The 27,323-nt window shown below is 35.3% G+C and overlaps 3 protein-coding genes across 4 annotated transcripts; all 3 read right to left on the bottom strand.

Moving 5' to 3' along the window:
- Positions 1-2,535: 2,535 nt before the first annotated feature.
- Positions 2,536-3,405, bottom strand: LOC116134338. Its single transcript, XM_031420021.1, has one exon. It carries the CDS (start codon positions 3,403-3,405, stop codon positions 2,536-2,538), a length of 870 nt encoding a protein of 289 aa, XP_031275881.1.
- Positions 3,406-11,194: 7,789 nt separating this feature from the next.
- LOC116134337 (lysM domain-containing GPI-anchored protein 2) lies at positions 11,195-16,643 on the bottom strand. 2 transcript variants are annotated; one of them, XM_031420020.1, is made up of 6 exons: positions 16,558-16,643; positions 14,165-14,483; positions 12,791-13,141; positions 12,164-12,284; positions 11,866-12,059; positions 11,195-11,371 (listed from the first exon to the last, which is right to left on the bottom strand). In XM_031420020.1, the coding sequence occupies exons 2-6, from the start codon at positions 14,457-14,459 to the stop codon at positions 11,268-11,270; spliced, it is 1,065 nt and encodes a 354-aa protein (XP_031275880.1). In that variant the 5' UTR covers positions 14,460-14,483; positions 16,558-16,643; the 3' UTR covers positions 11,195-11,267. The 2 variants fall into 2 exon arrangements, with proteins under 2 accessions (XP_031275880.1, XP_031275879.1); XM_031420019.1 differs by lacking the exon at positions 16,558-16,643 and adding an exon at positions 15,331-15,419.
- Positions 15,488-21,655, bottom strand: LOC116134336 (glycerol-3-phosphate acyltransferase 9). Its single transcript, XM_031420018.1, has 12 exons — positions 21,470-21,655; positions 20,972-21,029; positions 20,487-20,605; positions 19,813-19,912; positions 18,762-18,857; positions 18,548-18,644; positions 16,918-17,005; positions 16,738-16,834; positions 16,558-16,643; positions 16,080-16,199; positions 15,883-15,981; positions 15,488-15,646 (listed from the first exon to the last, which is right to left on the bottom strand). The coding sequence occupies exons 1-12, from the start codon at positions 21,625-21,627 to the stop codon at positions 15,598-15,600; spliced, it is 1,167 nt and encodes a 388-aa protein (XP_031275878.1). The 5' UTR covers positions 21,628-21,655; the 3' UTR covers positions 15,488-15,597.
- Between the last annotated feature and the right edge of the window lie 5,668 nt (positions 21,656-27,323).

Below are 27,323 nucleotides of genomic sequence, written 5' to 3'. Positions count from 1 at the left end.
GATTGTTAAGATTTTCATAATATTGTGTAAATATTTTGTAATCAGGTAAATATTATGTAATCTTTTAGTTATGTCAGGTCTACGATCTTAGAATATTCTAAAGATTGTGTAATCTCCTAATTATGTCAGACAAAATATTATGGAATCCGCAGTTGACATAATTAGAGAATTTAAGAGATCTTATAATTCCTATATAAATGATGTAACTCCCTAGTGATAAATCAATGAATTGAAAACATGCAATTCTTCAATTAAACACCTTTTTCATTGCTTTCCTGGAGGTTAAATATTTCTTAACCTCACTTGTAAGTTCCATATCATCAGCCCTTCTTCTGCGCAAAATGGATTGAAGTCCTTGTACACATTCCTTTGCTTGCAACAAGGAATCCTTAGCAATGCTATAGAGATCCATTCAACAGCTCATCAACCCATTTCTTTTGCTCATCTTGGGCTAAAGCTTGTTGAATTAGGGACAACTGCAGCAACTTATCGACACAATCATTCAAATCTTGAAGGCCATTTATCTGATGGCTTATTGATAATGATGACGTAGAGGTCGCTTCAGAGGCCCTTACTCTGCTCAAACACTGATCAACTTCTGAAGTGAGGGGTGCGGTCTAGATGAAAAACTGTTAGACCGAGTGTGGAAAGAAGATTGGCTTTTCAAAGGAGAATCTGCCATTTTTTTTTTTTTTTTCTTTTTAATCTTTCTTGAAAGCGAAAAGCCTAGAACTTGATTGTTCAGTTCAATTTGCCTTTATTCTGCTGCCATATGCCCAATATCTACTAGCAGATGGGGGAGCCAAGAGGAATCTTTTCCTAATCATAATGTCAATTGTCAATATGATTTCGATTTGGATATAAAAACATTATATCAGCTACATATATTCAATGTCTCCTCCCACCCACTTCCCATTTTATTTTTTAGCTTCAAAATCATGCTTGTATCTTCACATGATCCATCAAATATGTGAACACGAATGGCGTTGACTCTGTCTCCTCAAGAGAGAGCTATCCAGTTTGGCTTGCCCCCTGAAAAAAGTACCACGGCTGTGATACTTGTGTGGGATTGTGTTTAGTTAATTCATGTCGTCAGGTTTTGGAAGTGTTAAATATTCTGGGGTTCATCCTTATCATCTTAGAAACTTCATTAGCGTCTCTAAATAGCTTATCTGCTAATCTTTATGCTCCGGATATCTATTTATTCACGTCCGTTCATGTATATACATTTCTTTCAGAGGTCTTATTCCTGCAAGATCTAACAATGATAATGTCTGCATCCTTTCGATTTTAGCCAGCTAAATGTTGAACAAATTATACAAATTTTATGAAGAGTTCTGGCCAAGGACCTGTTTTATTAATGTCAGTTCATGTATGCATCCTTTTAATTTTATCAAGAGTTCTGTTGACAATTATGATTATTGATTCAAATTACACTTGTTATTGCAATAAAAATATGGTAAATTTTTTCCCAGAGTTTCAAAAGCTATCGGTAACAATGAACTAATGTAGCACTGCAACATCTGATTTAGAAGTAATACAGGAAAAAATGAATATTGTTGATTTTGGACATGATTTAGATTTATCTAGTTCTTCACCATTAAAAGAAAATTGCGTCACACAACAATCAATATTTTAGTCAGCTGCAAAAAAATTGCAAAGTCTAATCCAGATGAGCAAGCTTTTCAGAAACAACTGGCTAGTCAATAAATTTTGTAATAGCAAAATCTTGATACATTACAGATGCCAAAAACCCAAAGCATTTCATATTTTTGTTCTGATATTTTCTGCATACAGGAAATTGTGATCAGCACAAGCTGTTACTTTTCTCCAATCTAAAGTACTGAGCATGAAAACTAATATTTCCTGGTGATCCTTAGGGCTTGGAATGGATATTTGTGATTCAACCATTAATTTTATTTTACAAAAAAAAAAATGAACTCCATGAATAAACTTATGCATAGTGTATATATATTCATTTATCAAGATTTGTGATACATTTTATTGTCTGTGATTTAGAGCTGTACTTTCACCATCATTTTAAATACAAAGTTATTGTTCTACAAAAATTAACAAATTTTGAGGTATTTCTGATACCAAGTTATTATATATCAGGAGTTCAACTGTTCATCTCTTTTTCTTACTATTAATATAATTTCTTCATAGTGTCTTCAATTAAAAAAAGCTCCTAATTTGACAAGTGTTGTATTAGAAAAAAGAAATAAATTTAATCGGGGTTTGGAAAATTTCTAGGCTACGCTCTGCTTCATCACTTGACTGCAGTTCTGGAAAAATTCTGGTCTGGTGAAGAACTTGTTCTCTTTCTCTTTTTTCAACTTTCTAATAATGTTTTACAATTGGTTCAAAGCATCAATGTATAACAAAATGAAAATTGAACATATAGCTATAAACACGCAATGAGAACAAGGATGATTTGTTGATAAAAATGTATTGATTATGAACAAAACTTGTATACATTTTTACATTTTAGTCATGTACAAGAATATGCACATCAAAATTGTAACATCATCATTGTTACAACAAATAATGGTTGATAATGTTGAGCAGGGTCACTTTAGCTTTGATCAAACGCCTTAGAAGATTTTTCATTCCTTCTTCAAGATCTTGAATGCTGGACTCTAATTTCCCAAACACATTTACTGCATTCTCAGCACCATTGCTACCACACTTTCTGGTCTTGTGACCAAGAAGATTGTATAATTCTGCATCCACTTGCTCAAATTCATTGCACTCTGTTGCATTCTCTTCCACCGACACGCATCTGGAGTGCATCAATTTGGAAATCAGTGACCAGTCGCTTGGCTTTGAATGTCCGGAAATGTATGAAAAAAGAGACTCAAACGCTGTGAGGGTAACTTCTTCCACCTCTCTTAACAGGCTGGTTGTGGCCACAGTTTCATTGTCCAAGACTATGCTTGAACTCTTCAAATGTTTCAAGGACTTTCGAACCACTTTGTTTGCCTTCTTCCGCGAGCTGAAGTACTCTCCAACCTGGTTTGATAGAGTGGAATCATCGTTTCTTCTTCTTCTTCGTAAAATGGATTCAAGTTGTTGTGTGTCTTCCTTGATCTGCAACAAGGCATCCTTGGTGGTGCTACACACATCCATGAGCTTGGGAGACTTATCAAGCAACTCAGCTACCTGCCTTTCATTGCATTCTTCGGCTAAGACTTGTGTGAGAGGCAGGAGGAGGAAATTGTTGACTAAATCATACAAATCCTTAAGGGCATTTACGCCGTTGCTTGTTGAAGAAGAGGTAGCTTCTGTGGTTCCCAACTTGGAGAGATGTTCATCTATCTGAGAAACAAGAGGGTGCGATCTAGATGGCAAGCTGTTTGAGCGAGCATGGAAATGGGATTTTGGGTTCAAAGGTGAAGGAGCCATTTCTCTTTCAAATTGGTTAACAAATTTGCTTTAATTTCTCTTTCAAAGGTGAGAGGGCACATGAAGAATCTCGTCTTCAGATCTCAAGAGAAGCCTAACACGATCCTGGTTTCGATCCAAACAATTTTCTGTGCCGATGTTTGCTCAATGTTCCCCACCACCCCAGCTCACCGCACTTGCGTATCCTTAATTCAATCTCTTAAAACCACAATATCATTACGCCATATATGAGGAAGACATTAAACTATGGAATTAAATATTTGATGCACGAGTGCACGAAATTTGTTGTTACATTACATGTGTGGCAGACAACAACATGGGAGATTGGAGACGATTCCAGAAGCCACTCGTGCAGCAAATTTAATACAGGTATAAATCCTTTTCAATAATATTCCATTGATCGAAACATGATTGAGAGATAGATGCTACATAATCGGGCGATATTGCAGAAGCCCTCGTGCAGTTTATATTTTAAGCTATATAGCTATGTTAATATATGGTTAATGTCCCCCTCCAACCAGGTTTCCCAACTCATTTCCAAAATATTTTTCATTTATAAGATCAAAAGAAATCTTCATATAGTCTAATAACCTTATTGTTTTATTATCAAGTTGTTTATAAAAACTGCTGTGCACGAGTGCCGTTGACATGCATTCATATAATTTCCTGCATCCTTCAGAAAAAATGTTGGCATGAGTCCAGGAAGCACCAGGACAACACACTCGTGCACTAGTTAATTATGTAATAATTAATAACTGCCAATCATGTAATCTATTAATCTATTGATGTGTGATTTTGACACCAACGATTTGCACGTACAAAATGCTAAGATGCTCTTAGAAATTATACGTGAATGATAAATGCAATAAATAAATGAAAGAAGATTTTTAAAGTGGTTCGAATACTCAAAGCGAATCATACGTCTACTGTTCTTGTATATATAAAAGATTACAATCAAGACGTGTATAGCGAACGGCGAGCAGAGGTACAATAACTAAGTATTCAGAGAAAATATCAAATCAATCTCTTTCTTGCAGAGGTACAAGCAGACCATGGGCCAAAAGTCTAGGAAATAAGATTTCCTTGGGAAAAGGTTTGGATAGGAAAGGTGGCTTTCCAAGATCTCTTTTATGCTTTGGAAGACTCACTCACATTCTCATGGGGGTGATGCAATCGTACCGCGTCTTTTTCTGAGAAAATAATCTCCTCTTCTCTGCGCACCTTAGCAGGTCACGAGGTCATCACGAGCATCCCGAGCGTACTTCTCCTAAATACCTCAAGAATTTCCCACAAGATGTAGTCCTCCAAATATGATCCTAACAAAGTGGAGACCTTTTTTATCACAACATTTCTTCCCGTGGTCCCTTTGATCCTTTTCTCAAAAGGGAGTTGGACATCAACATATTCCTTAAAATGCCCCTTTTTAATGAGGTCTTCAATTGCCTGCTTGAAAGCCTGGCACTTATTAGTATGGTGACCATTATCCTGATGATAACGGCAATATTTCTTGTTATTCCTTGCTAAAGGGGGATTATTCATGGGCTCTGGCTCCCCGAGCAGATTATTTTCTTCTGACTTATCCAAACTAGCCCATATTCAACAGAGTATATTGATTCTTGTCATGATCGCGACGAGGAACCTGGGCATAAGATTTCTTGAGCTCAAACCATTGTTTATTTCCCTTTTGTTAATCGTCGTTGGCCCATTTGCGATCAGCTCTTCTACTATTCTCCCCCTGGTTTTCATCCCTCTGACTAGGAGCACTAGTTGAAGGATCGGGGTTGTGGTGATTCAGAGTAGCCACGAAATTCTCGATTCAGAGATATTTCTCGGTAAGATTGCAGAAGCGATTAAGGGAAATATCGTCCTCAAATTGTAGCTTCTTCCACAGGTTGGTTTGTGGATGAACTCCTACGATAATGAGAGTCCGAACTGAGTCTTCAGGTGTATTAGCCACCTTATGCAGCTCCCTATGGAACCTGTCAATATAGGACTGGGGGACTCATTCCTCTTCTACCGTATGTTGCTCAAATAGCTCAACAGCATTGAGAATCTTCTATTAGCCTAGAAGTGTCTTAAAATAACAAGCTCATCTGCTGCTATGAGTTAATAGATCCTAGTGGGAGAAATCTAAACTAACACTTGGCATGGGCAGTCAGAGTCACTGCCAAACAGCGACATTTAGCCAAGTTAGAAACTTGGTGAAGCTTCATGAGGTCGTTAAACTCATAAAGATGATCCTGCGGATCAGAATTCTCATTGAATGCTTGCATATTGGGCATCCTAAACCTTGAGGGGAGAGGAGCAGTCAACATTGCTGGAGAAAAGGCCTCAATGATCTACTTGTGCTCATTTGCTAAGCTTTGAGCTTATCCAGAGCCCGTTGTAACTCTTAAATCTGAGGTAGCGAAGCTACCTGTGGATCACTTTCCGTAATGTGGGTTCGACCTTCACGATTGCGGTTGAGGAAAAACCACATGTCGGACTCTTCCTCGCCTCGACCAGAGCCTCTGGCATATCTTGACACACATTGGCTAGAGCCATGTGAAGGCATTGAATGGCTAAGGGAGCTATCCCGACCTCCACAGTGGTCAGAACCGACCCGCAGATGTTAGGAATTTCCCTCATGGTGATCGTCAGGACCATCCTTCTAGGTGTGGGATAGTTCATGATGCGACATACCGCCAAGTCACAAAACCATAGGTATTATACTTGTTTCACAACCTGTATTCGTTGGTCCCTTGGAGGCCTTTGGCCCATTATCTGCCACTTGCTTTCCCTTCTCCTTACACGTTGTAATGCGTACGGCATAGGCTTTCACCCGTTTTTGCACTTTAGCACAACCTACAGGCATCTTAGGCAGTAACACCACCTTGACAGAATCGGGCGGTACGACCTGAACCAAATTATCTACCCTTCGGCTAACTGTTTGGAGAGTATTATTGAACCTCTCTAGGTAACTCATCATAGCTAGGTCGAGACATTTGTATTTGAACTTCAAAAATGAAACATTGATATCTAATGATGATGGAGACATTTGTATAGTAAACAATGCAATGACTCACACCATCCTTTGGGATAGAAAATATTTTTTGGATTTGATATTTACTGAAGCTAAAGTAAATACCACATCAGGGTCTGTAAACACAATTGAGGGCTCTGGAAGAGCAACACTCTTGTTACCAAGCGAAACTAAATTAAATATCCATGATGCCTTATATTCTAGCAAATCCAGAAGAAATTTGCTTAGTTTTAAAGATATACGATTCAATGGATACCACATTGAAACTTTAAGTGAAAAGGATGAAGAGTTTATATGCATCATTTCTAATATTTCATGTCAAAAGCATGTACTGAAGAAACTTCTTGCTTTCTCATCAAGGTTATATTACACATTCCTTAATAATATTGAAGTCTATGCAGTTATGAACCAGAAGTTCACTGATCCTGAACTTTTTAAGATTTGGCATGACCGTCTTGGTCACCTAAGATCCACTATGATGCGTAGAATCATAGAAAACTCATATGGTCACCCATTAAAGAACCTGAAGGTTTTATCACCTAATGAGAGTGCTTGTATTGTTTGCTCGCAAGTCAAATTGACACTTAAGTCATCCATCACTAAAGTAGGTCTAGAACCCCCATCATTTTTACAAAGAATCCATGGAGACATATGTGGATCTATTCGTCCACCAAGTGGACCTTTCCGTTACTTTATGGTACTGATTGACGCATTGGCACGATGGTCACATGTTTGTTTACTATCAACCCGTAATGTTGCCTTTGCTAGATTGTTGGCACAAATTTTCAGATTACGGGCACACTTTCCAAATCACCCAATTAAGGCAATACGTTTGGACAATACTGGTGAGTTTACCTCAAAGACATTTGATGACTATTGTACTACAATGAGAATTGATGTTGAGCACCCAGTACCACATGTACATACCCAGCATGGTATGGTAAAATCATATATAAAGTGTATCCAATTAATTGCAAGAACTTTGCTACTACATACGCAATTATCGACTTTTACCTAGGCTCATGCTATTTTATATGTTACAGCATTAATTCGCCTAAGACCTACTACATATCATCAATACTCCCCAATACAGCTTGTATTTGGACATCAGCCTAATCTATCCCATTTAAGAACTTTTGGTTGTGTTGTGCAAGTTCCAATTGCACCCTCTCAACGCACCAAAATGGGACCCCAACGTCGTTTGGGAATATATGTTGGCTATGACTCACCATCTATCATCAGATATCTTAAGCCCTTGGTGGATGATTTGTTTACCGCACGTTTTGCGGATTGCCATTTTGATGAGACAACATTCCCATCTTGAGGGGAAAAGGTAAAGCCTACTGAAGTAAGGCCTAAACTTTCCTAGAAAGTAAATTCTATGTCTCATTTAGATCCTTGCACATCTCAATCTGAAATTGAAGTGCAAAAAATAACGCCTTTGTAAAATATTGCCAACCAAATGCTTGATGTTTTTACAAATGCAGCAAAAATAACGAGATCATACATTCCTGCTATCAATACACTAGCAAGGATTGATATTATCAATGAACAATCCATACGGGCAACAATCGATTCATCTGTTACACGCCAGAAGTGTGGTAGGCCTGTTGGAGCCAAGGATACTATTCCTAAGAAACGAAAGGCACAGAATCAAAAAGATGCCAATATTGACAATACTGGAATAATTGACAATTCCACATCCTCTAAACTAACTCCAGAAGAGTTAACAGTCCCTGAAAGGACACAAGCCTCTGAAGAGGAAGAAATCCTTAAAGGAATACAAGAACATAGAAATGAAGAAATTTCTATAAACTATGCTCATTCTAGAGAAATGTGGAATCGTGAGACAACTATTGTCGATAACATATTCTCATACGTAATAGCTGCTGAAATCATGAACAGTGAGTTTAAGCCACGTTCTGTTGATGAATGTCAACAAAGACATGACTGGCCAAAATGGGAAGAAGCAATTCAAGCAAAACTAACCTCCCTAGCAAAACGTAATGTATTTGGACATGTAGTCCAAATGCCTGAAAACGTGAAACATGTAGGATACAAGTGGGTATTCATAAGGAAACGAAATCAAAAAAATGAGATTGCTAGGTATAAGGCCAGATTTGTGGTTCAAGGTTTCCTGCAGAGACCCGAAATTGACTTTGATGAGACGTATTCACTAGTGATGGATGCCATCACATTTTGGTACCTAATTGGTTTATCAATCTCAGAAGGACCCGATATGCGTCTCATGGACGTTGTCACTGCGTATTTGTATGGAACACTGGATATTGATATCTATATGAAAATCCCTAAAGGATTCAAAGTGCCAAAAGCAAACAAAAGGAACATGTATTCAATAAAATTGCAAAGATCGTTATATGGGTTGAAACAATCAGGACAAATGTGAAATAATCGTCTTAGTGAGTATCTAATGAAGAAAGGATACATCAATGATCATGTATGCTCGTGTGTCTTGATAAAAATATCAGAATCAAGATTTGCAATTGTGACAGTATATGTTGATGACATGAACTTAATAGGGACTCCTGAATAGGTCACAAAAGTTGCTTAGTATTTAAAAAGAGAATTTGAAATGAAGGATCTCGAGAAAACAAAGTTTTGTCTCGGCTTGCAGATCGAGCATTGTTCAAATGGAATTTTGCTTCTCAATTAAATTATACTACAAAGATCCTTAAGCGATTTAATATGGACAAATCTCACCCCTTAAGTACCCCAATGGTAGTTAAGTATCTTGATCCTAAAAAGTATCCATTTCGTCCTAAAGAAGATGATGAAAAGATACATGGTCCTAAAGTACCATATCTAAATGCAATAGGCGCATTACTATATTTGGCATAATGTACGAGACCAGACATAGCATTTGTAGTGAATCTGTTTGTAAGATTTAGCTCTGCACCAACTCACCGACATTTGAATAGGATCAAACATGCCTTTCGTTTCCTCAGTGGAACAAAAGACTTGGGATTATTTTATCTAAGGAAGTCTAATAATGATCCTAAATTAGTTGGCTATACAGATGTTGGGTACCTTTTTTATCTTCACAAAGCCCGCTCGCAGACGGGATATGTTTTCACTTATAATGGTACTGCAATATCATAGCGCTCAACAAAACAAGCATTGGTTGCCACTTCCTCCAACCACTCCGAGATACTTGCGCTTCATGAAGCTAGCCGAGAATGCGTGTGGTTAAGATATGTCATCCATCATATTACAAGTACATGCAAATTGCCATGTACCTCAGATGCTCCCACAATTATAAATGAAGACAATGCATCATATATTGCTCAAGTTAGGGGAGGATGTATCAAAGGAGATAGAACCAAGCATATTTCACCGAAGTTTTTTACACACACGAACTCCAACAAAATCAAGAGATTGATGTCAAACAAATACGCTACAGTGATAATCTTGCAGATTTATTCACTAAGGCCTTACTAACATCAACATTTGAAAAGTTAGTGTATAAGATCAATATGCGGTGGCTCAATAAATTACTAAATTAATTCTACCATTATAAGGGGGAGCATTGATCAAGAGGAGCATCGATTAGGGGGAGTTTTTTTTTTTTTTTTTTTTTTTTAAGAAAAGTTTATTGTACTGGACATATGTGCACTGTACTTTTTTTTCCTTAATTAGGTTTTGTCCCACTAGATTTTCCCAACAAAGTTTTTAATGAGGCAATATGAAGCACATCCAACTTCATTGTAGAGTTGTATTTCTTTACTTAGGTTTTTTCCCACTAGGTATTTCTTGAGTAAGATTAAATATAATTATTTGTAAATGATGGATGTCCAAGGGGGAGTATTATAAAAAGGTGAACCTCCACCATTTACCTAGTGGTGGAGGTAACCTTGAGTCAGTTAAAGTGGGGGCGCTTGTCAATCCATCCAAGTTTTTTAGCAAACACCTCTCACTTCTCTAACTTTCATCCCTTCTATTTTATTTTCTCCACTTTATTCTTCCTAGTTATTACTGAATTGCACCACTAAATTATAACATCAACTTCCCTTTTTTAAGTTTATTAACTACATGTGGGTGATTAGATGGTTTAATAGGGATTTTTTGATATGTTACTTAAAATGTCATAAATTCAAGTTTCTCCTAGATTGCTAATACCACTGGAACTCTTACCCAGCCGATAGTTCCAAAGTCTCAAGAGATTAGTTGAGATACACGTAAGCTGATTCAGACACCCCCTATCATTAAAAAAAAAAAAAAAAGTTTATTAGATTATGATCAATTCATGATCAATTTCAATAGTTAAGATTTCTTTTCCATGTGATGCCAAAGGATTCTAATTCAAAGGATAAAGGCAGGCAACACGTTACACTGATGCTCTCATGCTCTTTCTTTCTTGCAAAACCGCACTATTGATGATTAAATCATGAGCTTGTTATAACGTTATATCATAGACCCCTCTCTCCATTAAAATAAGTGTGACAAGTTTGGCATCTATTAAATTTAAACATAACAAATATTTTGGAGAAAACAACAGATGTTAATACAGTACATCATATAATAAAGAACAGAAAAGAAGGTTCTGCATATCAAATTAAGGAGGAATAGACTTTTATTGCCACCCATGATATAATTACATATAATCATAGGGATAAAACTCTTCAAGTTAAGGAGTTTCATACACCGCACTCGCAATCAGCGTTACAGAAATATTTCTCATACACTAAACATCAGCGTTACAGAAATATTTCTCATACACTAAACTACATCAAAACATAACATCACACTAATCCACTCCCATTCTCAAAACAACATCTAAGAAAAAGAACAAATGAGCAAACCCAAAACAAGTAACATAATGTTAATGACAAAGATAGAGATAAAGGAGGACTAAGTGAATGGAGATGATGAAGAAGTTCGAATTCAGAACGATCCTTGAAGCATTATTACTATTGGGGGCAGGGGCTGTCCATCAACAACGACAAATCAAATAAAATCTGTTAGTAATAGAACCTTAACAACCAAGATTATAACTGCAAAAGTTTTCAACTAAACGAGGTCAACGTAAAAGGGTATAGTTATGCAAGCATTCTGGCAGGTATGCTACTGTCGGTGTATTCAGTTTTGAGTTAGTAACAGTATTCAGAATCACGAAAGGAAAACATACTGAGGAGAAGCTTTCATAATTGGGGAGCTAGAGATAACAGTAGGTAAAAGTGAATTAAAAGCTAGTTTATATAAAGAGCTTTGCAAGAAAAAACTATATATGCAGTTGGCGCTGACAATCAAACGAATTTAAGGAGTATTAGTGAAGTGAAAAAATGGATTCCTATTCAATGAAACAGCCAAAGTAAAGAAATTGGAAGACATGTATATGGAGTCATAGAAGCCTCATTTCTTAGTCACTCGATAGAGCAAATAAAATCAAAGCAATGCAAGAGCCTGGAATGTTTACTTACCTGGACAAGTAGATGTTGTGTTAAGGGTTGTGAAGATGGTTTGGTTGCTAGCATAACCAGCATACGCACAGGTCGTCTGACTGCAACCACTGGTAGTGGTGTTGCCCAATGTTAAAGAGTCTGAACCATCACATGCCATAGATGGACATGTGACATTGTTTGGTAATTTAAGGTTGGTCGGCTCACATTGTAATCTGACCATGCAAAAAAAAGTTAGCTAAAATTAGTTTCTTAAGAAATCACAAAAATGAAGAAAAGATTTCAGCATAACCAACCATTGTTTGAAAACATTACTTACGTAAATTTGTTTGCAGCACCACACTTGCACTTCACACAATTGTTGGCAGTGAATACAGAAGTTCCATTAGCAACAACCAAAGAGCTATCTAATGACTCAGGTCTAATTGACGAACTACAAGCTGTCAATAAAAAATAAAATGTTATTTTTTATAACAAAATTATGAAAGAACAACCATTGAAAACAAATCATAAGATCAAGAAAGCATCAGACATAGCCAGAGCATCATGGTAAGAAATAAAAAAGCAGTCATAATAACTAGAAGATTGAGAGCAATGATCAATTATAGCATAACTAGCTTTTTTTTGTCCTAAACTTCTCATTTTATGAGTCATTTTCCAGAACAAGCACAGAATTCAAGATATACACTTGAGATCTAGTTGATTCATTCTTTAGCCCCGTCTATTATAAATTCCTTGTTATGCCCTTGATTGACATATCAATGTGATCATCCATTAACACCACCAGCAAATCAACAATATAGTGCATCAGAATACCACCTAAAAGTTGAAATAGCACCATTTAAATAGGTAAAGATAGCCAATAGAGGTAACCCACCTATCAATTATGGAGGAAATGAAAACCAGAGGGAAATGAAAAGAAGACAAAAGGGAAGGAGGCAAATACCTTGAAGTGGAACATCAATGGCAGAGTCGGCCAAAAGCTTACTATCATCAATACCATTAAGCTGTACCAAAGTGTCCTTGTCAGTTCCAAATTGTTGAGCAATGGACTCAAGTGTACTCCCTTTTGCCACCACGTGTGCATAATGCACCACCTTCTGATTGTTGACACTATCACAGCTACAAGGCAATGGAATGGTAAGGTTTTGGCCTTCAATTATCACGTTTGAATTGGAAATGTTATTAGCCGCCTGAAGTCTATCTTGTGTTACCAATCCTCTAAATACTTCTACAGCTATATGCCATAATCCATCATCCTTCTTTATATTGTATACTGGCATCTTATTTGACACACCTTTATTCATGTCACAAACACAAACAAAAACAAAACATTTCTTAGATAAACAAAATAAGATGTGTAAATTGTTATGTTAGCAAACATAATCTCAAAGACATTATTAAAATCATGAATAGATCTAAATTTAGCTGACGTCTACCCTTAAAAACATTTGAAAGATAGTATTTTGATGTATGTACTTTTGTAAATGTTAATTAATTGCTAAATATATTTTTATTGCATATACAATAAAATTTTATAGATCAAATACTTGAGAAAATTAAAAGAACAAAAGCACTTTAAGAGAACTATAGATCAAATTAAGTGGCTCATTAAAAGTTCAATGTTAGAAGTAAGAACTTTAAACTTTTTGGATTGAAATGAAAAGATGATAATAAGTTTACAATTACAAAACAAACAAATTAAAATGTGAGTATAGCTTATATTCATCAGCATGTAATAAAGATGTAAGAACAAACTGCCCCTATGATTTAGAAAAATATATTTTTTATAAAATAAATAATATTAACCCACCATTTGTATGGATCAGTCAGACCATTCCCTAGTCCATAAGACCAATTAATTTATTTTAGTTGAATAATTAGAGAAGCACTTTAAACTGCTTAAGCAAAGCAAAAGCACTTTTTAACTTTTAAGGTACAATACAGTTCACATTCTTTCATTAGACAAATTTAATGGGCTAACTTCCAGACCATCCTCTTGAGCTTTACTATCAATCAATTCTCTCAAAATGTTTCTGAATTATTGTTCATCTCCCCTCGTTAGAAACAAGTTCAACAATAAGTCCCAAACTATAAAGGGTTGTTGTTAAAATATACTTAAAGTGAGTGAGGGTCATCAAATTAACCCAATTTATAATTCAAAAAGGGTCCCCTTTAAATATGAAACAAACCGTAAATTACACATGTGAACAAGTGACATTAACATGAATCAATCATCTCTTAGAATGACAGATAAAATTAAGCAAAAAAATGACAGATAAAATCAATATATTGTGCAAGAAAAAAGAAAAGCATGCACCTGTATTGTTGCTGCAAACGCATGGAATTGGAATTTTGACGACCTGCTGAGCTTGAATTGTGTAGTTCTTTTGGGTTGAGGCAGGAAGGTCGTTGGCGGCCAGAATGGTGCGGAGGTTCTTGATGTTGAAGAGGGTTTGAATGTTGCCAATGGAAGTTGTGTTGGGAGAAGGGTAACCCACCAGGGCTCTACACTTTGCAGTAGAGTTGCACTTGAAATTTTGTGCAGTTGATATTGAAGCTGAGAGGAAGATCATGAGCAGCAGGAGCGCAATGGAAGTGCCCATGTGAGCCATCTCTTGAGCTTCTTCGTGGACAAACTAGAGGAGGTTTATATGAAGGTTAGAGAGAGAGGAGAATAGTGTAGACAGTGTGAAAATGAAAGGTGTGGCAAAGAGAAAAATAAAAAATAAAGAAAATGATGAGAGAGAAATTTCGAGTTGTTCTTCTGGGTTTGTGTTGAACGTGGACAGTGGACAAACGATTGACTGTTTTAAGGAGACTTTGAATAGCCGAGTTACTTGACTCAATGAGTCGTCTAAAATGGACCGTTGGATGGTAATCAAATACATACATACAGTAACCATTTCTATAAGTTGAAGTTTTGATGTTGATTATACAAGTCATAGGTTATGAGCATTGTCACCCAGAAGAGAAATAATATTATTGCAGTTTAACACCTGATGATAAAAGAGTAATCGAGTTTTCCCGCACACTAATAATGGTGGTCAATCGATCTGCAGTTTGAAATTAATAATAAATTGGAAGCGGATAGAATAAGGCCAGAGTGGGGACAGCACTGAAATGCATGGAAATGATTGAGTCAATTATAGATCATTACTGCAGCAGAAATGGTCCAAAAATGCCCAATATTTTACACGAGTATTACAGCTAATGAACCACCCAGAAACACACATTAATTAAACAATACATACAGGAAGAGCCTAAAATGTGAACACATTTCGAGGATTTCTTGCTCCTTCGTGGAAAAGGATAAAGATAAAGCCCACCATACGCAGAACAGATCAGACATAATCAGTTGGACAAGTCAATTGTTTGCTTTTGCGTAGAAGTCAGGTTTTATTTTATACACTAAATTCCTGTAATTGAGTTTTGACTATTGTGATTGCCAGAAATAATCTAATGAAAAAAGGTCGCACAGTTTACCTCAACATATGACTCAGATGAAAACAGAGACGTTTTAGTCATAATTCATGCTAAGTCCTCGCTTGGAAGAACATTTAATACAAACAACATTCTCAATTTTGACTATGCAACTACACACAGTTCTAACAAAATTGGAGTAGGCCTATCAAGACCAAGCTTTAATGACGTCAAAGTCAGCATCTATTAACCAAAAAAATTGAAGGACACAACCAGTATTCTTCTGTACTAGGTTAAATACAACAAACAAGATGAAAACCATATATTTTATCACTTCTCCTCCAGGCGTCGTAGCACTGTTTCGGCAAAGCTTTGTTGCCTGCAAGTGAACAATTGACCGATTAACTTCAGAGATGTAATTTAACTAAGCATTTCAAAGTTCAGCAAACATAAACATAGTACATATATAAGAAAAAAAAAATTATTTTTCCTCCAGAAATTTGGTTGAGGGGATAAATTGAAATTCTTTATCACATACCATGAAATATCCTGAGTCTATGTCAAAATTGCAAATATTTAGTTTCAGTCAAATAAAATTAAGGGTGTTAGATTTACTTTCGCTCTCTATGTTTTGGGCTAGGGCGAGAATACTTCAGATATCCATCCCAAGGAACCTTTTTTAGACCTGCACGAACAGATATTATGTCCCTGACCCTGCACAAAATTAAAATATAATGAGAATTTGAATGTAAGAAGACAAGTAGATACTTTAGCCCTCATGCTGATAGCAACTCAGAAAGAATATTATTTACCTCTCTGCAAATTCAATGGGAGTCTCTCTGGGCTTTAGGGTCTGGGGTTCCAAATACCATACATCGCAAACAACAGCCCAGGATGTCATCAGCTGAAGTAGATGCATTGTGAAGGACTGCCTGCAAATAACACAATCAATCCAAGAACCCATATCTCAAATATGACAATGGTAAAGCCCCAATAATATAAAATTCTTCAACTATTTTCAATATTGTATAGCCCTTTGTCAAGTAACCAAAAATTAAAAACATTAAATGCCTGCCACATAGAGCAAATCCTAATACCACATAATATTCATATGCTTTTTACAACATATTCGTGTGGTTGATTGTGGACACCTCCGTAGTCCATCCAATCACCAAGCAATGTGGAGTTTTTGGGAAAACAAAAGATGCAATTCTTTTTATTATTCAAACTTTCAGTGTATTTATGGATTATACTTAAATAAATTATGTAATTATATAAATGGTTCCTTACTTTCGACTGTTCCAGAATGCATCTACAAAAATTTTATTGTACTTGATTGCAACTGGGCAAACTGTGCAGCCGAGTTCAAAAGCACCCTAGTCATCATCACAAAAAGATCATTCATAAGTATCAACAACTTAAGAGAAGACAAAACACAAAAATCCTGCCCCAAACAAGAATTTTTCATACCTTCTTGAACATAACAGTATAGTGGTTATTTACACAAGTTCCTTCAGGAAATATAAGCAGAGGGTTATTGTCAGCCCGCTGAACATGGTCTCTTAACCTGAATCATACAAACTCGGTTATCACAGCAAACTCAATATCATTGTACAATTCTACTACCATGCAATTCAATTTTTCACTTACTTCTTAGCTACAATTTCACGATCCTTTGCTTCCGAACGATTAAACCATATACATCCTACACTCTCTAATATAGTGCTTTGCAACAGCCCTACACCAAAATCAAAAATAAATTTTAACGCTTCAATTCCAATTACTATATATGTATTCGACTTGCAATAGTCAACCGAGCAAATTCAAAGGGAGAGTTCGAAACATTAAAAATTGGATGTACAGTCTAAATTGACAACAAGAATAATAATCTCAATGTCACAGATTTCTCAGCCACTAACCAAGTGACTAACTTTCTTTTCTATACGACAAGGTATTAACTGCCAAATTATAAAGCTTTGTTCTATCCCATCTACATATTGCAATAAAGTTTACAATTTAAGCTTGTAGGAAATTGAGAAGGGTTAGAAAAGGAAAAATAGAGAATAAAATAAAGAAACTGAAAAAATCGAAACAGCAGTCATTTAAGAGTATTAAATTATGGTAAATATTGTCTGCTTTAGTCTTCACACCAATGTTCTGAAAACCGGACCGGATAATAGCCCATTCAAGGGTCCGGTTTCCGGTTTGACCGGTTGGATCGGTCGGTTGGACCGTAATTTGTAAAATTACATTGTAGTCCCTAAAGGTTTGAAATTCATCAAAAACACCCCTATAATACTCCCTTAAGGTTTGAAATCTATCTAAAACACCCCTGCCGCGCGAAGATTCTGGTGAGTGTGGCGGCAGCGATGATCGACGGCCAATCGAAGCTGAAATCTTGGGGCTTCTGATGTGCAGGTGCCGGCGACTCTGATGGTGGTGCGACGGAGTTCCATCGGCGTCGGAACTCGCCGGAATCAACGAAAGAAATCCGACGTCCCGTAAAGCCGTAAACTTTAGGTGGACGGCAATCGACGAAGGCTGGACGACGGCGACTGAAAATGGATGGGTTTGGTCGTGGAGATGCCTTCCGTCAAATAAGGGTGTTTTCTCCATCGAAAGATGCCGGAATCCGACGGCGATTGGACCGCGATTCTACACTATTCCGGCGGTCCAACCGCGGTCCAATCCGGTTTAACCTCAAATAGCGGTTTTTTATATATACCAGACCGGATTTGCCGCCGATTGCCGGTCGAACCGGTCCGACCGGGCGGTCCGGTCCGATTTTCAGAACACTGCTTCACACAGGTGTCCTTCACCCTCACAAATTACTTGGGCTTTATACAAGTGTCCTTCACTAAAAGTCTACTTAGTTAAGAAGATCCAAAGCTTATAAAATAGTCTAGACTCTTATTCACTAGTGACTGCAAGATACAACAATTATACACCATAAAATTGAATAAAATGTTTCCACATTAAATTTCAGGATTTAAAAGTGGCTGGAGAATTTACGTATTTGCTAAGCATAAAAACATTATGAGCTTCTAGACATAAATCTTGAAAAATAATATCAGCGTCCCATTTTTTAACTTTTTTAAATTGATGCAGAAACTACTCAGTTTAGCATAAACCAAATAAACAGATACTTCATAAGTTTTCATTATAAGAAGATTTCATTGTAAACACACCCCACCCAGAATACAAGATCTATAAACAAGAACATAGCAGCTCTAAGTTCCATATAAGTGATTTCAGCACATATTTTGAATTAATAGCTTACCAACCCATCCAGGGTGCTTCTGCATAATAACAGCAAATGCAGTCATCTGCTCTAAGATAATGAAATCAATCATGGAAGTATGATTGGCCACAAAAACCTGTTCAACCAAACGAGAACTCAGCTAAACATTCAACAACGTTATTATCAGAAGTAAATCTAAATAAAAGGAAAGCTAAGATTAATTCTAAAAGATAAAAGTCATAGCACGACAAACCTGCTTAGGCCGCATGCTAGGCCTTGGCCCATGATACTTGACAACTCCAGTCCACGATGCAACAAAGAAGCTGCATATTAACTCCACCAAACACCTCTAAAATAACAAGAAACAACATGGAAATAGTTAGGCACAGCATAGTGTTTAACGAGAAGCTACCTAGTAGAAAAAACAAAAAAGACAGAAGATCGTGTACATGTAACAATTATTTCAGCCAATATATATCGTGATGAAAATAAGATAATAACCATTATGAAGCATCTTTTGTCCAATGTATATTATAATAAACTAGGATTTTAGACTTTTCTGCTAAGTTCCACAACTGTTATACCAGTCCAGTCCAGAGTCCACCATATAAACTACAGTGACTGAAAAAATGAATAATGATGTTATAAAATAAGACAAAAGCTTGTCGATCCTACAATCTAACAAGAAGCTGATGAAGAGAATAGGGGCCAAATTTATTTTCCCATTTACTTCCATGCCATCAGTCCTCACAAATTGAACATGCACTCAAAGTGTCTACAAAGAGCCTTCTTCAACATTTATGGTCCGTTTAGGAGGAGAGTTATTCAATGGATTTCTGATAAGATGTAACCTCAGTTAAAAATGTTGGTAACGAATAATTTACTGTGCTAAAATATAAGCATCACAATGGATCCTTGTATATGTGTCTACAATTACGTCCCCCTCGGGAGCTGTTCATGCATCCTACAACTATAAACTACCAAATATTTCATTACATGACTAGATTTCTAGTAAGAGTATGTCTTACCAACCGATACACATGATTGGAAAGAAGTAAAAAGTCAACAAAGTTACAAAGAAGAAAAGGCACCTTCATATCAAGCATTACACAAATCAAGCAGGAGGCGCAACAGCCCAATAAGTTCATTTTCAGGGCCAGAAAATAATTGAAGACCACATTGTTAAAGATGCCAATTCACTTATTAACATACATTGAAGAGAAGGGGAATAGTAGAGAAAAGTTATGAGGTAAACCTCACTGTATGGCTCAATACAAGAACTGGAAACAAGCAAAAACTCATACCTCTAGCTTTCTCCTCAACTTATCGTGTCCTTTCAGAAGAAAATGCACTGGAATGAAGGATGACAGGAAAATTATCCATCCTATTGTAAATACAATGACCCTGCATATTCAATCAATGCTCATCAGAAAGGTAGAAATGCAATGATTAGGGAACTTATTAACATAAAAAGTGTAAAACGAAAGAAAATTCCACTTTAACACAAATTATCATCACAGTCAAAGCATTCCAAAAATATGGTTAAGCGGCGTGCATATATAACTAAAACCATTCTCATCAACTTACCATCAGAAATAACTTATAAATTATAAACCATATCTAAACTTGACAGAGCATGCTATTATAACAACTAAACAAATTACCTAAATCATATTTGAGAAAAGAAAAATCTACTAGAAACAATGATTGAATCAACACTCATCAAAAGACAGACTCACAACAGTAAGGGGGGCTCATATCAACACCGATGACATCAAAGAAGAAAAGTAATTATTTTCTCAAAAACCACCCAAAACTATCACAAAACCACAAATATTTCAAAAAGGTGGCAAAGCAGAAAAACACGTCAAGTCTTTGTGATGACAGCACGACATTTAGATATCATCCAATCAAGAGCATATATACTCATAGCAAATAAAACAATTGAATTCGTAAATGATAGACAAGAAACACTAACCTGACAGGGAAAAGAATAAAATATCGAATGACCACACCAAAACACCATAGAGGAAACAAATATATATTCCAGTTCCAAGGTTCAGGTGGATTTGACTTGAAACATCGCGTAAATGAGTCCTGTTCGGTCATTGTAATAATAAAATTAATGTCCATATTTTTTTCCATATATATCACCAAGTAAAGAGAGATTCGGTTTCTTCTAAACAATAGAATTATCAACTAGTAATTGTAAAATTTGCGAGCAATTTATACTTTGTTTATAAATTTCACCTTCAATTTCACTATTATCGTATTGCATAATCCCGTAAATAACAACTAGTAACTAAAAACCAATAATTTCAAATACCAGCCCAGTAAAGTTACCATTACATGCAACAATACTCCAGTAATTGTCTAAAAATCCTTTTTTTTCATAACCTAAAACACAGTTACCAGTGCGGTTACCGGACGGTAACGCAAAAAATAAAAATGAAAATAACTTACATCTACAATGGCGCCAGCAGCCTCTGTGAGTGTAGGCGAAATGTCAAGCAAATCTCGCCTGAAAATTAAATCCACCAAAAAATTAAAAAAAAAATGGCGTTAAAACGAATTCAACTGATTAATTTAGCTCCGATAAGCAACAGAAAGACGAAACGAAGAAGAAGGAAATCGAAGTTAGGCTACGTACAGACGGACCTTGCCGCGAGGGTCGTAGATGGAGGATCCGGACGGGAGATAGTCCTCTATGTTGGGTCGATCCAGGTCGAGTTCGGAGCTGGAGGATCTGAGCTCGTCTGGACTAGTCATCGTTTTGTTCTGGTTGTGGGTGTCGTTTTGGAGAGGGATTTAGTGGCTGGCGTTTTTATGCCGAAAGTCTTTTTGTTTTTTTTTTNAAAAAAAAAAAAACGGCGTTAAAACGAATTCAACTGATTAATTTAGCTCCGATAAGCAACAGAAAGACGAAACGAAGAAGAAGGAAATGGAAGTTAGGCTACGTACAGACGGAGCTTGCCGCGAGGCTCGTGGATGGAGGATCCGGACGGGAGATAGTCCTCTATGTTGGGTCGATCCAGGTCGAGTTCGGAGCTGGAGGATCTGAGCTCGTCTGGACTAGTCATCGTTTTGTTCTGGTTGCGGGTGTCGTTTTGGAGAGGCATTTAGTGGCTGGCGTATTTATGCCGAAAGTTTTTTTTTTTTTTTTCTTTTAATTGTAAATTAAACCGTTTTTTCAATTTTAGCATTTAGATTATTGTGGTCAGCTCATTTACTCTACGCACGTATAAGATAACTTTTTCTTCACGCAACTCTATGCACGTATTGAAAGGTTTGTAAATATCCCTTCGATTTATTCAAATTAAATTGAGCTTATGTTATAAAATTAAATTAATTTATGTTATGGAGACTATTGAACCTTTCATAATTGGATTAAAATATGGGTCAAAAGTTGACTAATGGGATATTGTGGTTGAGGACACAAACAAGGATATTGCCTTTTCAAAATACACAAATAAACACATTTATATATGATGATATTTATGTCTTTTTATAATAAGATATAGTATTGTTTGATTGATTCTTATAGGAATTAAATGCAATTGTGACCCATATCATTATTTGAATAATGAATACTGATTTTTGGCTGCGGTTGGCCAACTTTAGGAATTAAGAAATTAGGGCATTAAGGTTTGCCCAACAACATGCTCTTTTAGTCCTTAATTTTTATTTATGTACCCCACCAAATTTAAGTAATTCATAATTTTTTTTTTTTTTTTTATGACCGAGGGTATCTAGGCCAACTTTCTTGCACCTTAACTAATTCTTTGGGATCCTGAAACTACCGGTCAAATAAGAGTTTCAGTAGTTATTCATGTTAACAATCGAGAGGAACTTGAACTCAAGACCTATTGAATAATACACGTAAGAATTACTATCAAACTAATCGACCACCTAAAAGTAGTTCAGAATGTTGCTGGCTATACCCATCAATTTTAACCATAATTATACTTGAAATGTAGAGTTAATTTGAGATTAGGTGGGGTTAACATCACCTAACTCCATATCTTCACATTTTGATAAAGATACGGTGCAAATAATAAGTCATTTTCAATTGAAGATTTTAGTTTTAATATGTTAGATTGATACAATGTAGTGGCGTTGTAGCTGAGTAAAACATATCATCACATGATATTGAGTGCAAAGTGTTGGGTTTGATATCTTAACCTAACACGACATTACATTTGCTAAGTTTATAATAGAACATAACCAGTTCTTGATAAGAGTGTTTAAAAAAATATGTAAATTGAACCGAACTAGAAACCAAACTGAAAAAACCAGTTTATGGTGAAACTAATTTGGTTTTGGTTTACGGATTTTTTGAACCGATTTTTTATTTCAGTTTCTGGTTCAGAAGATTCTGAGAACCTATTAAAACCGGTTTTGCAAAAGAAAAATAATAATAATTAAAAATATTAATTAAGCATTTAGAATACTAGGTGAGAATGAGATGGTTGATTAAATCAGCTCTCCCATGATTTGTCTAGGATTCTAACTAAATTTATAATACAAAGTTAATTAGTAAAAGAAAAACTACTAATGTATATAATTAATACTGTTAAAATATTCAATCAAAACAAAACAAATTCTTCGCATTAGACTTATTAATTTTCTTTTCATGTTATGTGGATCATGAAATTCATAAATATTTGTTAAACCTAAAACATTCGGTATGTAGATATGAATTTAACATAAAGTCATAAATAAAATTTTATCAAAACACGTTTAAAAAAATGCATTGCAAAGTTATGGAAAACCGGTTTGGTTCCAGTTCAAGAAAATCCCTAAACCAGAAAACTGGTTTGGTTCAAAAAAGTGCGTAAGCGGACTATTGGTTAGCATTGAGAGGAACGAAATTTTTAATATGTTCCTGTTTTCAAAATATTCTATTCCTATTCCGAAAAAAATGCATGTTTGTTTCAATATTCTCAAAATCATATCCTATAATATTTAACTATTTTAAACCCTCATAGGTTTGTTAATTTAACTAAACACCCCCAACAAAAAAGTTTTATAAATTGACAAAAACACCCCCATCTACCCACATTTGTCAGATTCCGACAAACACCGTTGAAAGGTAGCCGGAATCTGGCGTAATGACGTACTACCAGCTTTATCTAGCCGATAATGTGTCGATCTGGCATTTTCTAGCCAAATCCATCATGGATCTAGCTGCCAAAGATTTGGCCATTGACGACCAAATCTTTGGCCACATCTGGCCGTCAATGACGGCTAATACAACGATGGTCATATCTTTGGTCGTCACGACTAGGGACTATCCTCTATCTTGCCACCTTTGGCTCAAAGGCTTTTCCCGCGCGTTGGACACATCAAGGTATTGTCCGCTATGGGTCCTTCTGGCCACGCCTCCTTCGGACACTCACAGCTTTGCTTCGCGTCGTGGTCTTTTTTTCATCTTGCGAACGCCTGCCTCATGATTTGAACCTTGGACTTATACCTTGGCCAAGTAAGTAAGTAACATGAGTACCAAATGATAAGATAGAAGATATGCCTTGATCGTGAAAATAAAAAGGTGCGTTAACGGCCAGAGATCTACCCTTTTCAGCCATATCCGTGGTGAATCTGGCTAGAAAAGGCCATAGTGGTGCACGTTCGGCCAGATTTAGTCGGTCGTGCACAATGACACCGGATTCCAATGGTGGTGGCCTGAATCTAGTAATTGTGGATATGTGAGGGTGTTTTTATCAATTTATAAACTTTTTATTATTGGAAGTGTTTAGCTAAATTAACAAACCTAAGAGTGTTTTTTGTTAATTTTCAAATCCTACTTCATAGTTCGTAATAATAACTCAGTTCAACTTAACAATAATATTTCAAAAACACTACTGCAAATAATAAAACAAACATTATTTTATGAATTTATATACTATTATATTGTATGAGAGTAACGTTACCCCTTGTCTAAGTCCTTGGATTGGTTCGAGATCCGAAGGTGACTGTAATAATGTAACAACAAACAAATCTGTATCAGAAGTGGGTACACTTGGAAACAATATGGAGAGCATTTAGCAAATACTCTTTGTTGACCAAAGGGGCCAAGTTAGCCAATAGTAACCGGGCTTGTGTCTAGAAAAGTCCATCTCTTTATTAATTAATTTGATTTAATGTTTATGAAGTGATTTTTAGCCCATTATTTTTTCTTTAACCCTATGTTCAAGTTTTACTTCAAGTAAACTTAAATCAGTTACAATTAACAATAAAACATGAGATAAACAATCAATATCGTTGTTATATAATTAGAATTAATTTATTTATGAATCAAAACTACAAAGCTTTTATAACAAGTAATTACATCCCATAAAAACAAAAATCCGGTATCACAAATTTCCTTAAATTCTGAGGAAATTTGTGATGCCCGGACCAATAAACAATTCCAAATCTGATCTTGACAAAAAAAAAAAAAAACTGGTTTTATTCCCATTAAATGAAAACACGGAATCACGAATTTCATTAATGATATTTTTATGATACCTAATTTAATTAATTTTTGCTTACTTTATTACTAATTCTATGTTATTTAATTAATTTGGTGTAATTTAATAGAAATGGATAAGTAAGAAGACCAATTCTTTGTCATGGCATCTCTCGTTGAAATTCACGTGGGTTGCTGTCAATTAAATACCTCTAACTCTACTCCAAGAAACCAAGCAAATCTAAACAAATTAAATTAATTTTTTTTTAAATATTATAAAAGAAAGCTTAAAGAGTTGGGAATCCAAAGGCAAAACATATTCCCTTGAAAAAGTCTTGACAAATAATAACTATATAGAATTTGGGTCAAACACATTACACATATCACCCTGACACTGACACAAAAAATATCAAGATTATATAATATTCAATTGACAAAATAAATTAAGAAATGAATTTCGATTATGATGACATTGGGATATTTGATACTGAAACGCAAGTTGGCAGCAAAATATTTTCTCAAGAAAATTGCATCATATAATATTTTTATGTCTATTTTGAAATAATTGACTCTTGTGAAAATTTATGGTGCATATTTAAGCATCTTTTTAGAGAATTGGTTTAAAATATTTTACATAATTTTATTTTAATTTCTGTTTTAGAAAATAACAATTGTAAATAGTAAGTGAAGGTTCCAAAAAAATCTTTCGTGTGTTAATGACATTAATATGGGCATTTTCATGTGGGTTAAAAATAAAAATTAATTATCATAAATTTACCATGCTCAAATAGTTATTTCATTATCAAACGACATAAAAATGCTTGTAAACGATTTTTTTTCCACCCAAGGTTTGCCTTAATGACCCTTTCACAAAAAGCTTCAACATACACTTTTCAACCCAAAGTTAATATCATTACTACTCAAACTGATTCCGGTTGGAAAAATTATCTATGTTACCATATTTGAACCTCCAGTCTCTTCTTATAGAACCATTCTCACTCCAAACAGATTATTGTGACTCTCGGGCACTGCAAAACTAGTATTTCTTGTCCTTAACTAATTCTGATGACGAATATTCAATAATCACCATCATTAGATCCACCACCTCCTTCTATAAAATCTTTACCTGGCTATAACTCGTAAATGCCGATTGAGAAAATGAAGTGTTTGAGTATTAACAAATATAACCTTAAGTGGGAAAGTAGTATTTAAAATTTGTTGGGTGGAAAATGGTCTTTAAGGCAAGCTGGGTGAAAAAAAGTCTTTTACTCTAAAAAATGCATCACTAGACATGCCTCTTTTATTTATTATTATAATAATAATTTACAAAGAGTCAGGTGCATGGATAAGTAATATTATTGCCTTCAACTAACACTCCTAATCAGTCACCTAATTAACAATTTTATCGTTTCTAACTTTGATTTGATTGTTAACTTTTGACCGCATCTTGATGGTCCAATTTAGATCCAACGGCTTCCAACTCGGCAATTAGTTAACCAAGATTATGTTTAAATAAGTTGGTGTTTAGTTATTTAATTAGTTAAGCGTTCTTAATCTGCTACTTAAAAGGAATATTTTTTTCTAGATTATTAGTGATTATTTTTAAATATTTTATATCAATTCCATCCATTTATTTTGAACGGTTATAACAATGAATTAATAAACTTTGGCTTACAACAATTAACGGTAAATTATGAATATGGTAATGATATTAGTTTAATTAAATAAATTTTAATTAAAATAGTTGTTAGAGTTCTTACTCTAAAAAATAAGGTGAAGTGAAAGTAAACTGACTCATACTGTGGAAACAAAAAAAAGTGAAGTTCAATTAATTAGGGAGATAATTAAATCAAGGTTGATCCGTTACATAATTCACAAGCAAAGCACCACCACTCAGATTCTCTTCAATTTAATCACTAAAGGACAATAATCTGCTGCACTTAAAATCACATTGCGGAGAGCGTTATTACCAACTCCAAAACGACAGTGTATTACATATCCACGCGGTACGAAACACGTGTAGTCGGTAAAGGGCAGCCTTCTATTAATCAGATTGTTCACGCGCTTCAACGAGGTGTGGACCTGTGGACTCCTTATTAGAAGAAAAAAAAAAAAAAAAACAGAAACGTCGGATGATCACGTGCTACACACGTGAAAAGAGAGATTTATGTAACAAAGATTTTGCCGGATCGCTTGCACTCACACCATCATTTTTTTTTTTTTTTTAAATTCTACTTTAAATAATTTAAAAAATAAATCAGTAATTTAAATTAGGAGGATAGACTGGATTAATTCTATCAGTAATTTAAAAGTAAAAAAATTAAAATTTAAGATGCCTACTAATTAACTAAACAAAAACGATAATCA

Source organism: Pistacia vera, unplaced genomic scaffold, assembly GCF_008641045.1.
Source record: "Pistacia vera cultivar Batoury unplaced genomic scaffold, PisVer_v2 Contig285, whole genome shotgun sequence".
In the NCBI taxonomy this organism is placed as follows: Eukaryota; Viridiplantae; Streptophyta; class Magnoliopsida; order Sapindales; family Anacardiaceae; genus Pistacia; species Pistacia vera.
This window is presented reverse-complemented; position numbering and strand designations above follow the sequence as displayed.